We start from the raw sequence: 18,530 nt of genomic DNA on the forward strand, positions 1-18,530 counted from the left end.
GGACCCGGGGAGGGGAGACCTTATCACTCTCTACAACTACATCTGTATAAAATACATCTCAATATCAGAGTCTATCCAAGTGATACATTGTAAAGAATGAATGTCGTCATCTACCTTTTTGAGTTTGAGGGGAGACAATAGTGAATTTTTTTGAAGTGTTGAACCGAAGCTGTAGTTATTTTTGAGGTCAGTTTCATGCTGATCAATGTGATACCTTTGCATTATAATATACTTTATGGAGCTTTGTAGAGACTTTTCTGAATGGAGTATTCACCCTGAACTTGGTATATACCAAAATTAATGTATTTATTCTGATAATACAGAATACATCTTACAGGTATGCTATTATTGCTTAACTGTAACATAAATATAAACAAAATGCTGGGAGGTTGAATTTCTTAGTCCTTGTTATTCTTAACTGTCCTTTATGTCTTTGTTTGTGTATTGCATTTTAAATTACTCATTTCAACTAAAGTTCTGTCTTATACTGAAGGCAATATATCTGGTGACTTCATTTCCACCTACTTATCGTATGTCATAGTTGCACTTGAGAAGAATTTGAAAAATACAATAGCATTTTAAGGTAGCTGAGAGGATACATGTTGTATGCCAAAATGTTTTACCTTGAGTGCATGAAGGACTAGAATTTCTATTTTGTGAGCAAAGTTAAGTTTTTTCTTTTAAAAAGGGTGAGTACCCTTCTCTCCTACTGGTGTCCATCCAAGTTCTGTTTATAGACTACTACTAAAAAACAGGCTCGTTTTTACCAAAGAGAAGAAAAGAAAAAGAACATCATTTAGAACAACATTTAGATTCCTAACTTTGGTAATCAGATTTGAGAGAACTGGTCACAGAGCTGACAATATTTCTTAACACAGTGTCCTGGTTTTGGCTGGGACAGAGTTAACTTTCTTTTTAGTAGCTGGTACAGTGCTGTGTTTTGGATTTAGTGTGAGAATGATGTTGATAACACTCTGATGTTTCAGTTGTTGCTAAGTAGCGCTTATCTTAAGCCAAGGACTTTTCAGTTTCCCATGCTCTGTCAGCAAGCAGGTGTGCAAGAAGCTGGGAGGGAGCATAGCCGGGGCAGCTGACCTGAACTAGCCAAAGGGATATTCCATACCATGGAATGTCATGCCCAGTATATAAACAGGGGGGAGTTGGCCGGGAGAGGCGGATCGCAGCTCAGGAACTAACTGGGCATCGGTCAGCAGGTGGTGAGCAATTGCATTGTGCATCACTGGTTCCCCCCCCTCCTTTTTTTGTTATATTCCTTTTCATTACTATTATTATTATATTTCATTATTACCATTGTTAGTATTATATTTTACTTTAGTTATTAAACTGTTCTTATCTCAACCCACGAGTTTTACTTTTTTTTTTTTCCTTTCCTCCTCCTCACCCCACTGGGAGGGGGGAGGGGGAAGCGGCTGCGTGGTGCTTAGTTGCTGACTGGGGTTAAACCACGACACCCAGCCAAAACCAGCACAGACAAGTATAACTATGATAAGTAATCTACATTGTTTCCTTTTTTGATTTTTGAATTCTTGCAGTTAAAAGTTAAAGTTACTGTAGCTTATATTTTGTATGATGCTGTAGAATGTCTGCTAAAGTTATGCCTGTAGTAGTTTTTATGGTTGCAGGTTTTTCCATCTATAAATGACCCATGTACTTGAAATGCAACAAGTTATGGTCTGGCTTTTTCTGTTACCTACTGAGCTTTTCTTACTCTGTTCACTGTGTATGATCACACCATATATATATAAAGATTTTGGTTTAGTATTCATTTTAACCTGGGAGGGGACAAAAAACAAAACAAAAAACCACCACCCCCAAAAAAAAACCCCAAAACAAAACCAGAATCTTGTTTCTAGATAGACAAAGGGTGAAGGAAGAAGAGAGGAACAAAGTATCATGTGGGTATCTTTGTGTAGAATTCTGCTGAAATTTTTAAGGAAGAGATGATTAAGGGATAGTATTGCTCCATTATGAAATTTCACTTTCCTTTTGAAATCAATACCTTGCTTTAATTTAGCATCTCCCAAGCTACGTATTCAATAGAAACAGCTTCATGGCATCTAGAGGAAGGTTCTACTACAGAAAATGTTTTCAAATCAAAACTTCTTAATGGCATTAATATCAGCATCCCAATCTTATGAATGATAAATGGAACATTAAATTGGACAATTCTGATTACTGAACAAAGTGCAATGGAAAAAGTGTCACAGAAAGCAGTCTCATATTTTAGGTTTCATGTAATGTTTTCAGTTTTGAAAGCAGAATATTTCAAGTTCTGCTTCTGAAATGTACAATTAATACAGAAATAGAAGTAGGTAGATAAATATGGATGTAATTATTAAGCATCCAGATCTGAGAAAGGTGGGCAAAAAATCAAGTTAAAATTTAGTTCTAAACTAAGCCAGAACATGCAGTCCTTTACCTTTTGACAAAAGTAAGCAAACTTGAATAGCAGCGAGTTTGAAAAGTTAGTGTGCATAGAGGGATATGTGAGTGTGAAAATGTAATGTGAAAACATAAGTAGTGACAAACATTGTGCCTTTTGTTCTAGCTAAAAATTAAAATAATTCAAAATGCTGGGTTTAGCGATGCAAGTTGCCTTTAGTTTCGATGGCATACATGCTTTAGTAAGTGAATCAACATAAAAACTGCTTTTAATCACATCTCTCTCTCCCCCTGCTCCTCAAGGGAATTTTCTGTTCTCGTTCAAAAAAAATCAGCTGTCTCACAGGTTGATTAAAATTAACTTTTTTGGAACCTAAAAATAGCAAAGCAAATAATACTGTCTGGAATTAAATCAAGCAACCTTGATCAAACAATTAACTCATCCTCTATTAAATCAATATTTGCTGATGCTAATACTGGAGCTAGTTCCAGTAGTTGGAATTGCAGCCCCTGATTTAGTATCTTTATTAGTAATAATTAGGCTGCTGTCTTTCCCCAGTACTACTTTTCAAAGCTAGTACTTGGCTGACTTGTAGAAACTGGCCTAGATGATACCTACACTACATGCTCTGCACACTGCTTCTTTATAAGACTGAAGGCCCTCTCCAATGGTGTGATTCCACAGGGGTTGAAACCAGTTCAGGTGAGTGTTGCCACAGCCCAATTTAGATCAACTGTTGTGGAACCACAGCTTAAGGCTATTTTGGCAAAACAATTTTTGATGATGTAAACTCTATCAAAAGTGGGGAGAATTCCTGCTGTTGCAATATCAGCATATTCTCTTTGGAATTTTTCTCAAGATATTACTGCAGTGGTGCTTTTGTGGCAGCTTCAGTTCACAAAAGGTTCTTATCAACCCAGTACTGTTCTGTCCATCCTCAGCAGCACTTCTAGTAGAGCACTTAACTGTGACAAATTAGGAATTAATTTGCTCTGATGTGCTAATGTGACCAAGAAGCTCTCTACATGACCTTTATTCTCTTTTCATTTGTATAATATTCTTTGCTTCTTGGATCTGATTATGTTCTTTTGGCTGTTGAGTTCTCCTTAAACAATCTTATCTAATATAGGCTGATCTGATATAGGCTTGTTCTTGTTTGGGGAAGGATTTTCTTTGGCATGCTCTCAGGATTGCACTAGCATATCAATGTTTATTTTGGTCTTGAATTAGCTAATCAGGAATTACTTCATCATTCTCCAGATCCTGAAGGATGTTTTGGTTCGAATCTAGCCTTATGTAATCCAACATATACATAATGAACATATGTAACAAAGTAGGAGATGTAACAGCAAAATTGCAATAACAAATAATTAAGCCTGGTAATGGAATTGCAATGTAAAAATTACTAGACTAGACTACCTTAATATTCCTTTCTGACCTTCAAAATTTCTTGCGTTACTCTTGAATCTACACTTGTTAGCAAAAAGCATCCTGCTCCCAAATATGGATCCATTATTAGGATTAAAAGATGGATTCTTTTCCCTTTGAAAAATAAAGCCATAAAGAAAATTGCTATAATGTAAATTATAGAACTGTTACTTTTGTCTATAACTCTCAAACCAGCATCAAGGTAAATGGAGAAAATACTCTAGGGAACGCAAGACTATGAGGCTATTGTGTTATTTGGGAATTTTACTTTTCGTTATTTTGTATGAAAACTAGTATGGGAAATATTGCATTTAATGGCATGACATGGAGTTGTGATCAGGAAAAAAACAAAAACCATTTTGGGATCATAGTTTGTGAACCTGAAAGTGCTTTTTCTTTTCATTTACACATGATAATTTTTTTTAAGAGTTACTACTAAGAAGAATGTCCATCATTTTTTGGTGCAGGTGCAGTGGTGTTATTTAGTAGTGAATAGGAAAGAGGAAAGGCTATATGACTATAACAGTCAATATAGGTCACTCACAAAACTATCAGAGTCTGGATGGTGATGAGAAAGTCTGGCAAATGCTGATCTAAAAGTCGATGATAAGAGTGTTGCCTTTGCAGACATCTTAATACTAAGTTTGTTTTGGCTATCTATGATGTGAGGACTTTTTTTGAGATAGATAGCTTTCTCCTCTGTACTACTGTCTTTATTAGCAGTCATCCAGATCTACAAGGCAGCTTCTTATCTGTTTCTATTATGTATTTGAAATGAAGTACCAGTATATAGCTTTTTTAGGGTATTCTATATGGATAGGCCCACGCAGAATCTTTAAAAATATTTTAATTGAAATTATTCTTATAAGAATTATTATACATTATAGCTAAATTCAGCATTTCTTAGATGCAGTTTTTTGCAGTGGTTAAGAGCCTTTTTTTATAAAACTGTGTATTATCTTATAGGGTTGCATCTTTCAGGGGGTTTTTTGTTTTCAGTGGAGTAACTTTTTACCATAATAGAACCAGATTAACACAATCACTTGGTTTAATTGCAGATTGGCAAAAGAAAAAGTTATGTATGAAAAAGAAGCAAAACAGCAAGAAGAAAAGATTGAAAAAATGAAAGCTGAAGCATGTGATGATTATGGAATTAAGAAGCAGGTAAACTATCCTAAAACTTGTTTTATAAAATCCTTTGCTCTGATTTAATCAGTCATCCTTAAATAAAAGAATCTCCTGTACCTTTTTCCAGACTCCTGTTATATAAGTACTAGACTAAAATCCTGTCAATTATAAAAGTCATAATATGCATTTGTAGAAACTTCCTTTCCTCCAGAACTGTTAAATTATAAGGAGACTGGGTATGGATTGTTTAGCGCTTGGTGTCAGGATGGCTATCACTCACTAACAACGGGTATGGTTTAGAGTCACTATTACAATATGATTAAATTTTTCTTGGAAGGTTCCCCATAAAGGACAGTCATTGCAGACAGTTGGTACATGCCCTTTTGGAAGGAGGAGTGTCAAGTTTCCTTGTCACTGAGAGAAGGCTTGGGTTTGGGAGATTCGTTTATATTCTTTACAGAAGTGTGGCATGTCTGTGTTTAACTGTGGCCTTTATATTCTTTCAGCTAAATATGTTATCTTTTAACTATGTTTTCCCAAGCATTTCCCAGATGTTTTCTCTTAAATCTTCACAGAAACTGAAACTGTAAATTAAAATTATTTTCACTTGTTTCAATAGTCTGGTGACTTCGTGTTATAAAACCTACTGTTCTCCCATCTTCGTTTTCAAACAATGGAAGAATAGGTTAAACAAACCCCAATATAAAAATAAATAAAAACAAGCTAGGAGAAAGCCCTTTTAGAACAAACTAAAACAACTTTTTAAATAAGTTCAGATTTCAGTTCATGTATGCATGTCCTGCCTTGCTTTCATTATGCCATGAGAAAGAAATACAAATAAAGAATTGTATTTATAGAGCTGAGCTGTCTTCTGCCTCACCACAGACTGAGACTCTAAGATCCTACAGAAATAGTATTTCTGAAGATCTGCTGGTGCTAACAAGAACTAATGAATGCAATTCCCATTTTTAGTGTCCCCCATTCATCAGATTATTTGACTGCACCGTGGTATTTCCACAGTGACCTGGCAAGATATCATCAAAGTCAAAAACAGCGGAGGCTGGGAACTTCTGCTGTGAAATGAAATGTTACACACTACTTGAAGGTATTTTCAGAGACCAATGACAAAAGCCTTCAAAGAGAATACTCTTGATTCATTCAGAAATTGCCTGATCCACTTTGAAAGCAATCGATTCCTCCAATGACATCTTCACTTATTGTTCTTTTAGAGCACTTTGCATTCTGGAAGTTGTTAATATTTTAGGTTATAAAGACTTTGGAGGCTCAGAAAGAATGTGCGTGCTTTTCATGGGATCAAATTTCTTACACTAAAGAAAATTATATAATACCAGGAGAGCTTGCTCAAAAAACCATTTTGGATAGAGTTAATACTTTGAGAAGTTCTTCAGGAAAAATATCTGTAGTTACACATTTTAAGAATTGCTTTTAGTTAATAATTCCTAATCTGAATAACTTTATTTAAAAATATATAGACTTTATTTCAGTAATGAAAAATAGCATTTGGGGGATGGGAATGAATTAAATCATTTGAGACTAGGAGAATAATTTTAACTTATTTTAGCTGAGGTATCAGCTAAATCAGATATGTATATACAAATCAATCCAGAGTTGAGGGAGGGATGCTTAAAAGCATTACTTACCTCTTAATGTACTACTATTCTCATTTAGCTTTCTAGTTACAACTCTGCAGTAGAACATATGGTTTAACGGTACAGAAGTGTCTAAGGAAAAATTTACTTTAAAATTAATAATGCCATTCCTAAAGCATATGTAGACTTTAGGGTGTGTCTGGTCTGTAAAGAGGGATCAGTCCCTTTGTAGAACAATAGTTAGGGTTTGACTCGATATTTTTCTCCTAACTCCTTATACAATTGGGCACCTTGTGGTTCCTGTGAACTCAAGTGATCTCTAGCTGAGGCAGTGACCAACTAGGGTAGTTGGCAGTTGTTAGATACTAGCTTTCACCTGCACTGTCCAGAAAGACTAATTTAATGAGGAGAAGATTCAATATCTGAGAAACAAAAAGGACAGTTTGCTCGCAGTGCTGGTATACTCTGACCAAGAATATAACTTGAAGACCCCGTATATTACCGTTGTCCTGGGTGCATGGTGTATTTGCATTACTTGCTGTGTCTCAACTAATGTACTTCAGCTGAATCCAAGCTGGGTGAGATCTACTTGTGGTAGGTAGTATATCCCAGGGAAAGAATCGCTAGCATTATGGGGCAGGGAAGCCCTTCCTTTCCCATCACTTACAGCTTATTTAAAAAAAAAAACAAAAAGAGAAACCCCTGCACCAACAAACAAAAAACAAATGAAAACAACAAAAACCCCCACCCACAACAAAAACCCCCAAACCAAAAAAATCACACTCTCTCTGTTTTTTGTCTACAAAAGGCAGATGAGAAGTTTAGAATTTAGGGGAAAGCTTATAACAATTTATTGGCAGAAAAAACATAACAAATGAAGAGCAGTATTTGGGGGGAAAAATGAAAGAAAATATTTTCATAAATTTTATATCTCAAAATCATACTGTCTTCAACCACAAGACTTTTAGGAAAAAGGTTTATTAAGTATTTTAATAAAATACTAAATTGAAAACAATTTTAATAAAAACTGAACTATTTTATACAAAACAGGTTCATACAAGTTAGAAAAAAAGTATTAAAAGACTTTTGATGTATTCTATCAGGTCTAAATTCTGCATATAGTTTCTGTAGAGGGTCATGAAGACCCCTGACTGATAGCAGCAAATAATGCAGTTGTACCTCCATGTGGATTTTTTTGTAATGAAGCCTTAGTTTCCACCCAGTTGTAATGGTTCTTGATATATGAAGACTTTACACAGGGCTTCATGATACTTTATCTGTAATAGAAACTTTTCACTGTAGTTGCTCATGAATGCAGACTAATGGTAGGAACCAGTAGTTTTCTGTATTTCTGTGGTTGTTGATTTGTCCCATACATAAATAACTTCCTTTCCCATCTCATGCTTTTATCTTGAGGCTTGTGAATGTGGGAAGAGCCTGAGGTATCTACTCCTTATTTCCTCTCAGTGGGATTGTAGATATACTCTGGAGTTTTTGTTAACTGTCAGCATTTTTACTAATAAATTATAATTTTTTTTTTAAATAGTTATCCTACAGTTCCAAATGATTTCTCATGTAATGTCATTTCCAGATTAATTAAAAATCCAATGGACTTAACATAGAATTTAATATCTGCATGCCAAAGAGTACATACAGTCTTGCTAATACAATTTTTCTCTAAGTATTAGTGAAAACAGCAATATTTCTCTTGCTTTGTTGAGTGGGAGGTAGAATATTTCCCGAAACAGCTAAAAAGAAATACATTTGGAAACAATTTATATTGTTTTGGAAAATTATTGTTGAAGATGAGAATGAGCTGCTAATCTTGTTACTGGAGGACTTCTAGCTGAAAGGAACATTGTAATGTTCTGTAACATTTTCATTTCTAAATGTCTATTTAGCATCAAAGAAATACTCCAGTTAGCTCATGTATTGGGTCTGGCTGAGATGGAGTTAATTTTCCCCATAGCAGCCCTCATAGTGCTGTGCTCTGTATTGGTAGCTAGAAAGGTGTTGATAACACACCAGTGTTTTGGCTACTGCTGAGCAGTGCTGGCACAGCATCAAGGCTGTCTCTCCACCGTTGCCCCCCCCCCCCCCCCCCCCCCCGCCAGTAGGCTGGGGGTGGGCAAGATCTTGGGAGGGGACATAGCCAGGACAGCTGACCCAAACTGACCAAAGGGATATTCCATACCATATGATGTCTGCTCAGCAATAAAAGCTAGGAGGAGGGGGGGCATTCGTTATTATGACGTTTGTCTTCTGGAGCAACCGCTATGCATACTGAAGCCCTGCTTCCTGGGAAGTGGCCGAACATCGCCTGCTGATGGGAAGTAGAGAATAAATCTTTTGTTTTGCTTTGCTTTCACGCACAGCTTTTGCTTTTATTAAAATGCCTTTATCTTGACCCACGAGTTTTTTCCATCTTATTTTCTTCCCCCCCGATGAGGGGAGTGATAGAGTGGCTTGGTGAGCACCTGGCATCCAGCCAGGGTCAACCCACCACAGCTCAGTTGGCTTTTTAAGTTTTTAATTCTTTCCATCCCCCACCCTGTTGGTTCAAACAAAGTTTCAATCTTCTCACTGATCAAGTACAGTAAGATTAGATGAAACATACAGTTTCACTGCAGTCTGATTATTTTCATAAGGTTTTTTTTTTTCTAAGAATATATGATCTTTGCTTTATAATCTGAATTTTGTAGCTCTAGCTGCTTAGGTAAAGAGGCAATGGAAATGCTAATGAAGGGTCTAATGCTCCCCCTTATGTATTTGGACAGTATCCTTAACAAGCACAATTTGTTTCCTTAAAAGCTAGCAACTTGGAATTCTCTGTACTAAATACAGAATAACATTCCTAACATACAGGTGATATTAAAAATGCTTTCAAACTTTGTTTTTATTGCCTAATGTGCTTTCTGAAAGAGACCAAATGATGAAAAATCATTACTGTGATCTTCCTTTTTCCCTTCTGTTTTCCAGAGGCTGTTTTCCTTTTTATCTAGGCAGGTGTAAATACCTTTTGGATTCCAGATTTTATACTGAAGATTAAAGGCACTTGTGCAATATTTGGAATAAGTTAAGTATGGTAGAAAAGACTTGCCACCGAGATGGGACATGATTCATTTCTTCTGTAGTTGGGCTCGCTTTTCCTCTGCTCTAGAGGGAGGAAAAAAATCTGGACTTGACTTTTCTGCCTTTTGTCTATCTAGGGAACTTCCCATGTCTGTTCTGCTTCCAATTTTAGCACAAATATTTCCCCAGGTATTTTGCCTCCACAAAACAGATGGGGGATTCCTCCCAAACCTTCAAGCTTATTCTAAAACATCTCCTAACCAGCCTGCTGCCTTTTAGCAAAGTATGCATTCAGAATCTATATGCTATCTTAACAAGCAAACAAAAAACAACAACAAAAACCAACCCTCTAAACCTCTCCCCCAGGCTTAACCTCAGCAGAGAGAAAATTTGGTTATTTGTTCTAACAAGGTTGAGCCATTCTTGTAGAGAAAGCAAGTCTGTCTTTTGTCAGTGTTTTCTTCATGCTACTCCCAAAGAAACCTCTTTATTCAGATGTTTACCACCTCTCACCTGTTTACAGGGTGAGGCTTTATAATTGCATCAACATGGATCTGTTCAGGTAGAATTTTGAGTTGCTGGGAGGAAATGTGCTGCCTGCTGATTAAATGACAACTTTCTGTAATGGATAATTCCATTATCATCCTCTAAGTTAATTTTAAAGGAGCAGTATCTGTAATTTATGATACAGAGTATTTAATTAAAAACTTTTTCAGTGGAGGACATGGAGTTTTGCTTCTGTCCTCTGAACAGTATCTCCATTTTTTAGCTTCAAGTCATGTGGTATTCTCCCTCCATTCCCCACTGCTGGCAATGAAGAAAACCTTACAGTTGTACACTAGTGGAAAACAGCCAGAGACAAACTGTTTTCCAAAAAGACCAAAGGGACCTTTCTGCCTTTTATGTCCTAAAGTGATCTGCTTTAAAAGAAACAGGATTGGCCCTCACCTGAGAGGAGCTGCAGAGAAAGCTTGTTTGAAATACTGAGGTATTTAGATCTAGAGGGTTTTCTTCTCCTCCAGCTTTCTTGCTACAAATGGTAGTTAGTTTGTGGTTGATACATGGCCATTTCAGTGCCTGAAATACTCAAGCACTATAGAAACAAAACAATGATGTTCTCCAATTCTTTACTGCAAGCTTTTGTTTGTGGTCCTTCAGAAGTGTTTTGATCAAATGTATTTAGCAAAGAACTCACAACAGACTGCAATGTGTTCTTGTATCCTATATTTGTGGATAGCTCAAGCTTTCTTTTGGGCCTGCTATGTGAAAATAAAACAAGTTGCTTCAAAGGAAGTAGAACTAATAAAACTTGGTTTCCTACAGTTTTTGTGTGCGTTTGGGGTTTTTTTTCCCCCTCTATATTCCCCTTAATGCTGTATCTCCTGTGAGCTCCTGCCTTCCCTATACCCTACATCACATATGCTGTCCTACTCCCTGCATCCCCTTGCCACCATCCTGGCCCAGCACCTTGTGCCTTTATATTCCCTGATTACCAGTGAGGTGAGAAGTAATACCATGCTGTGGATTTAAGTTACAAATATGTTGATGAACCAGTAGCCTTAGCATCACTGTTTACTTTGTGCTACGGTCTTTTCCTTAGTAGTAGTATTAATTTTGGAACCATTGGTGTTCATGATACTTAGAGATGTCCTTTTTTTCTTTTGGATCTCTGTCCTTCCATCAGATATGGCTGTAACTGGTCAATGGATTCCAAGTGTTTTACAAACTTTCTGATGAAAAGTAGTTCAAACAAGTAGCACTTTTTTCTTAGCAAACAATTATTTGCATGCTTTTTCTTTTCTTCCCTACTGTCTTTGAGTAGATCCATACTGTTATGATTACCTGTTTTCAGTTGTGCAACAAAGGGCAAGTGATTATGAGGCAGTATTTAAAAGCATGAATATATATTCGTGTGTGTGTATAATTCATATATATGACTCATTCACATTTCTAATTTTTCTTAGCCTATCTTTTGTGTTTAGAACACCATTCCTGTCATATAAAAGAATATTGTCACCATACCCTGCAACCCAGTAGTTTATTAGGCTGTCCTTAAGATCAAGGAATGACAGAGCATCCTATGGAGGTTTTCTTGTTGGTTTCAAATTATTTGTGGGTCTGCACATCTCTAAATCTCTTGTTAATTTATTTGTGGGTCAGCTGAAAAAAAAAAACCAAAACAAACCCAAAAAACCCACCAAACTCTGCTTCCATCTTTTTGAAGCTGATAAAAACTGTTGTCCCCATTATACAATACATGGCAGTTAGGCTGAGCAAAATTGCTTCCTGTTGCAGAATACTTGGTATCAACACTCATAAGCGATAATATTTATTTGTATTCTTAAAGTATCAAAAATTTGTTTTAGTATAAGTGCTTGGGTGAGCCAAAAAATCTGCCTCATCTGAGCAGCTCTGATCTACCTAGATAAGTTGAAATACTGGCTTTGAACTTTTATTGTGGGACCTGCTAAAATCAAAGTTGCTTATGTTTAAAGCCTTGGACATTACCTCCTCAGCTGTTTCTTGTAGAGTTGTGTTTGGCCTTTGTACTTATTTTGAATGTGTAAAATAATTGTCTGATTTTTTGTTATGGTGCCCTTCCACTTAAGCAACTGGTAGGTGGATCTGTGTGTTTGCATCTATTTGGCTTTTCTGTTTCCAGTTCTGCTTTATCTGTCACTGCAATCTGGAATTTATGGAAAACAGATTGAAGGCTATTGATAGTGCATTATGCACACTAGTTCTTTGACATCTGAACCAATTTACAAAAAATCCACATCATGTTTAGTAAATAGGCTATATACACCCCAACAGTTAGAGAGCTCCATCACATCTGAGCAGACTGCTTTCTTTTGAAAGATGCCAGACATCTGCTCCCTTAGTAGAAATACCTTCAATCCTGAAAGACAACTGACCAGAAATGTGGCTCTTTGAAGAGATTTGTTTAACTGGATTTTTCAGTACGCTTAAAGGAATAGGGACATCATCTTCACTAGTCACAGTAGCTCTTCTGGTCCTACGTGCACTTATTGACAACAAATTCAATTTGCTTCTCTCTGTACATACTTTTGTGCTTTATTGCTTTTGTCTTAACACTTTATTTAGATGCACTTCAGTTACTCCAGTTTGTTAATACTTCTATTTGGCATTGTAATTCACAGAAACCTTGCAGATATTTATGGTTCTTTGCACAGTTAGATCAGTTTCATGTAATAACTTCCTCTGTGACCTGCTTATAATTTAAACTCCTTAGAATTTAGTCAGAAAGTTTCTAGAATGTGGTGGGGGAGGGGAGAGGGCTGCTGTTTAAATTTTGATAGAATTTGGAGAGCAAACACTTTTTTAAAATTCCAGTCCTAAAGCTTATCTAATTATTTGAGCTTTTGACTTTGCTTTATTATATACATTTGTAACAGTAAATGGGATCCCAGTCCATCTGGGATTATCTTGGAAAAGTGTTTTATGTAGAAGTTATCAAAGTTTGCATAGGTAGTTCAGTAATCAACTAATAATCTTGGTTCCACAAAATTCCTGTTCCAATCTCCAACCATTTGCACCTACTGAATGTAGTTACAGGATTTATCTTCCTTCTGTTTTTTATTTATTATTGCATAACTGCAGGCAAATGTAAATAAAACTCAGGTACCCCTTTGGATCTCAGTCAAATTCTGTTTTGAACAGAGTGGTTAGGGTAGTTTTGTTCTTTTCTTACAGCAGCCAGGACTACAGCTTATATGCCTTCCCAGATTGCTTATTGAGTGGCATATATCAAATAAGTTACTACTTTCCATATCATCCACCAGCTTTACAACACAACTGTTTAGCAATACCGGCCCAAGGAAGTCATTATTGGATATTCTCACTCCTGTAGGTATTCTTTGTAGAACAAAGTTGTAGTACATAAAGCAGAAGGCATCATCTCATGGCATACCTCATTCTATAGAGGTTACAAACCTTTATTCATTCACTGCTGAAAGTGTAACATGCAGACTGACTAGTCTTATTTTTAATACAGTCCAATGCTGAATGCTTAAAAGAAAGTGATAATACTGATGAGAACTAGAACTTGGGGATGCTTAACTTTTTTTAAACATTTGTCACCCATCTTTGCTTCATCAGACAGGTTTTGCCCTGGATTCTCTGAAAGGAAATTAGAAACAAAGTTTTTAAACCCTTTCTCTCAAAAATTACTTGAACTAAGAACTTAAGCATATGACACTTAAGAATGATGATAATGTACTACAAAAGGCCTTCCTGTATGCATAAATACATTCTTAGCCATAGCTTATCTTCCCTTTTGCGATGACAATGTTCCCTTCAGTACGGCAGCATTAATACTGAAAGAATACAACATAGGAATGACAGAATGAAGCCATTTAAAGTGAAGGCCTTCTGTTGCAGGTTATCCTGAATGCAGAAGAGGTTTCATGCTTATATCTAACCTATTTTCATTTCTAAATAGATTTAACATTATTGAACAACTCTGCACACCTTTTCTTCTCAGTGGTTGGATTTCAGATCCAGAAATGTTCAATGAAATAAATGTTCCCTTGTATAAATCTGAATTTTTCTGTAGGAGGAGGCAGGATGTTCAGATTCGGTGGGGCGCCAGTTTAGTAATTTTGTTCAAAGTGCATGGTGAGCATAATCTTTCTCCTAAAATGAAGCACAAGGATAAGTAATAACTTTTTATGCATGGTAAGCATCAAAAATATGAGCCTGCTGGTCTTTGCTTTTCATTTTTCTTTACCTTTCTCCTTCAGTCAGAGCTTCCTGCAGTGTGCACACAATGTGATCAATAACTCAATAACTTTTTTCATGCAGTAATTATCTCTATGTGGTATTATCTGAACATTGTTTATTACCCAAAAGATGCAGGAGATATTTATATAACCAGCTGATCCCATTTTGGATGAAGCTGCTTCACGACAGCAGGAGAAAGTTTGTTTTAAATAGCCTTTTTAACAAATGCTGTATGGAAAGCTTACCAGGCAGTACCTTTTTCTAAGGAAAAAATTATTCTAAATACTCTTTTGCACTTAATACTTTATATTTAATTAAGCACAAAGTAAATGGAAGTGTCCTGTAAATTAACAGAGTTTTAAGTAATTATGCTAAGTGTGTCTTTTTTATTAAAAGCCTATTCAGAAAATAGGTACCACTGTTCTGAAGTTCCTAGATGATGACTGGACTACTGATTTTTCAGAGTAAAGACTTATCTTAAAAAATAACGTTCCTATCTGGAATACATTCTCATTTCATTGGCTTCTAATTTTCACAGATTGAGATCTTACAAGAGTCACGAATGATGATTCCAGACTGCCAGCGCAGATTAGAAGTTGCACATGCAGATCTTACTCAACTACTAGTAAGTATAGCACCAAAATCCACTGATCAAGAAATGCTGCTGTTCCTTGATGAACTTGGATAAACATGCTTGTATGCAGTGCAATTGCAGTGTATTAGAACTGGACTGAAGAATTACTTTTTATAGGTCCCAAGACTAGCATCCTATAACATACCAATATTTCATTTTAGATAACTGTCTTTGCAGACTTGGTCTTCAGTCTATGAAAACTGTGTGTGTTAGGATATTAGAAGCTGTCTTTAAGGGAGTACACACTCAACATACACTTAAATACTGAACTGTTAGAATGGACTCTGAATTCCTGTGATAGTTACATGATCAGAAAAAAATAGTTCACTTGCTTTAGGTAGTCTTTCTAGATCATGTAGATGTATATAATATGCTTGTAGTGAACTGAAACAGTCAAAATACTTTGCTTACTACTTTTATTATGCTGTGGACAAGAAACAAGACAGCTGAGTCCTTACTGAGTACTGCTTATATGATTTATTAGTGAGATGAGAACTAGTGCCGCATTTTTAAGATATGAATACCTGCAGGAATAAATAGTATCTTGTACAAATAGATTCACTGAAACTATACTAAGTTTGGAGATAGTCATGCTTATTTTAAAAGCTGATTTTTCACCAAGAATTCTGCTACACAAGTAAATGCTACTGTGAGGCTAAAAATACATACCATAAATTAAGCCTCAGACACATTTGACAGCTAAAATGCAAATCCCTTTTCAAAGGAAAACTCAAGGTGTCTTGTCCTCGGGTGATATGCCTCTACTGTTTTCCAAAATAAATGCTCAGTACCTGGCAGGATTTAGGGTCCTTTTGTCATTCAACTAGTTACTTGACAGTTAGCTGGTCTAGATTTCAGCGGCATGCTGAAAAGTGATGCTACTGATCCATACACTGTGCTGTACAAAGTTACAACGAGGAATGTGGGGAGTTACTATTCTTATTAAGAATTTGGAAGTCTTTAAAGGTTGCTTTCTGTTCTTAGCTCACCTTCAATGCTTAAAATCAACTGTGTAGATTGATTAAAAATCAAATGTTTTTTCAACTGTCAATCTCTGCTTAAGCTTTTTCCTAATGGTACTCTTGTTCTCAGTTCTGTTGTTATTGGTTCCAGTTATGCTGTCCTTGGTTTTAAATATTTATTTAACAAAATAAAGGTATGCATAGGTCAAATCTATTCACACATGACAGCCATTATTCTGGACCTTAGGCAGGACAAAAGAAATTACCTATGCTTTGAATTATGTAAAACAAGTGTTTTCAATAATGATATATCCCTTGTTTCATAGTTTCCTTCTTAAATTTAATCCCATGTCCATTATTTTCAAAGTACTCAAAAGTTTTGTTTTTAATTCCAGGAAAATGAAAAAGAATTGGAAGAAGCCGAAGAGTATAAAGCAGCACGTTCCATGCTAGAGTCAGTGAAGCTGGAACCCTAGAAGTTTTTCAGTACTCTCTTTATATGCATTAGCACTGGGTCCATTCCACACTTTCATTTGACTATGGCTCTATTACTATTGTCGGCTTGCTAAGGTTTCCCTTTATGCAAACTGGCCTTTCTCTAACTGCAAGATGCATCAAATAAAGGATGTTCTGAAACATCTGTGTGTTCCATATTCAGGCAAAGCAGAAACATTTCCAGTTCACCTCAGTTACAAAAAGGAAAAAATAAAGCCTATTTAATGTAAGCATAATAGTGTAATAGCTAATATACAGACCTTAATCTGAACAATTCAAGTGTCATGGTTTAACCCCAGCCAGTAACTAAGCACCATGCAGCCACTCCCTCACTCCTCCCCCCTCCCAGTGGCATGGGGAGGAGAACTGGAAAAAAAAAAAAAAAGTAAAACTCATGGGTTGAGATAAGAACGGTTCAATAACTAAAGTAAAATAAAATATAATACTAACAATAATAATAATAAAATATAATAACAATAATAATAATTGCAATGAAAAAGAATATTAAAAAAAGAGATAAATTAGACCCAAGAAAAGACAAGTGATGCACAATGCAATTGCTCACCACCTGCTGACCGATGCCCCAGCAGCAATCCACCCCTCCCGGCCAACTCCCCCCTGTTTATATACTGGGCATGACGTTCCATGGTATGGAATACCCCTTTGGCTAGTTCAGGTCAGCTGTCCTGGCTGTGCTCCCTCCCAGCTTCTTGCACACCTGCTTGCTGGCAGAGCATGGGAAACCGAAAAATCCTTAACTTAGGATAAGCACTGCTTAGCAACAACTAAAACATCAGAGTGTTATCAACATTATTCTCACACTAAATCCAAAACACAGCACTATACCAGCTACTAGGAAGAAAATTAACTCTATCCCAGCCAAAACCAGGACAATATCCACCCCTTATTCTATACCATTTACATCATGCCCAGATCCCACACTTTCCAATACATTTCCAATTAATCACCACCACTTTTCCTGTCTTTTAATATATATACACACAGATATCATTCCTGCAGTCTGTGGGCCATCTCTATCAAACATCTGTTGAGTTCATTCAGTCTATGACTTTGGGCTCCATCTGTCATAACAGTCTTTCCGGGCAGGAGGAATAGTGCAAAGTCGGCAGAACAGGATCGGGCTTTGGTGTGGTGTGGCGGGCAGGTGACACTGGGTGCAGCAGGATGATGGTGTGTAACATTGGATTGTTGCGTGATGTGTAAAAGGGACCTTCCCTTTGAACATCCAGCCTAGCACTGGCAGTCGGGGTGCTAATAGGAGCTGTGTTTCAGTACCAACCACTTCTGAAGCAGCTCCAACTCCCTCATATGCTGCCAATATCTCCTTTTCAGTTGGAGTATAGTGGATCTCAGATCCTCGATATCCCCGACTCCAAAATCCTAGGGGTCGACCTCGGGTCTCCCCTGGTGCTTTCTGCCAGAGACTCCAGGTAGGGCCATTCTCCCCGGCTGCGGTGTAGAGCACATTTTTAATATCTGGTCCTGCCCGGACTGGCCCAAGGGCTACTGCATGAACTATCTCCCGTTTAATCTGTTCAAAGGCTTGTTGTTGCTCAGGGCCCCATTTAAAATCGTTCTTCTTCCGGGTCACTTGATAGAGAGGGCTTACAATCAGACTATAATTTGGAATATGCATTCTCCAAAAACCCACAACACCTAAGAAAGCTTGTGTTTCCTGTTTACTAGTCGGTGGAGACATAGCTGCTATTTTGTTGATCACATCCATTGGGATGTGACGACATCCATTGGGATGTGACGACGTCCATCTTGCCATTTTATTCCTAAAAACTGGATCTCCTGTGCGGGTCCCTTCACCTTACTCTGTTTTATGGCAAAACCGGCCTTCAGAAGGATGTGGATTATTTTCTTCCCTTTCTCAAAAACTTCTTCTGCTGTGTTGCCCCATACGATGATGTCATCAATGTACTGCAGGTGTTCCGGAGCTTCACCCTGTTCCAGTGCATTCTGGATTAGTCCATGGCAAATGGTGGGGCTGTGTTTCCACCCCTGGGGCAGTCGATTCCAGGTGTACT

The 18,530-nt window shown here is 36.9% G+C and overlaps 1 protein-coding gene across 1 annotated transcript in view; it reads left to right on the forward strand.

Moving 5' to 3' along the window:
* Positions 1-16,667, forward strand: part of LOC127029045 (tubulin-specific chaperone A-like) — a 38,728-nt gene extending 22,061 nt beyond the window's left edge. Inside the window, exons 2-4 of the mRNA XM_050914707.1 lie at positions 4,891-4,996; positions 14,924-15,010; positions 16,377-16,667. Coding sequence (XP_050770664.1) covers positions 4,891-4,996; positions 14,924-15,010; positions 16,377-16,457 — 274 coding nt within the window. The 3' untranslated portion in view covers positions 16,458-16,667. The remainder of the gene's footprint in view (positions 1-4,890; positions 4,997-14,923; positions 15,011-16,376) is intronic.
* Positions 16,668-18,530: the final 1,863 nt, after the last annotated feature.

Source organism: Gymnogyps californianus, unplaced genomic scaffold (genome assembly GCF_018139145.2).
Source record: "Gymnogyps californianus isolate 813 unplaced genomic scaffold, ASM1813914v2 HiC_scaffold_64, whole genome shotgun sequence".
Classification (NCBI taxonomy): Eukaryota; Metazoa; Chordata; class Aves; order Accipitriformes; family Cathartidae; genus Gymnogyps; species Gymnogyps californianus.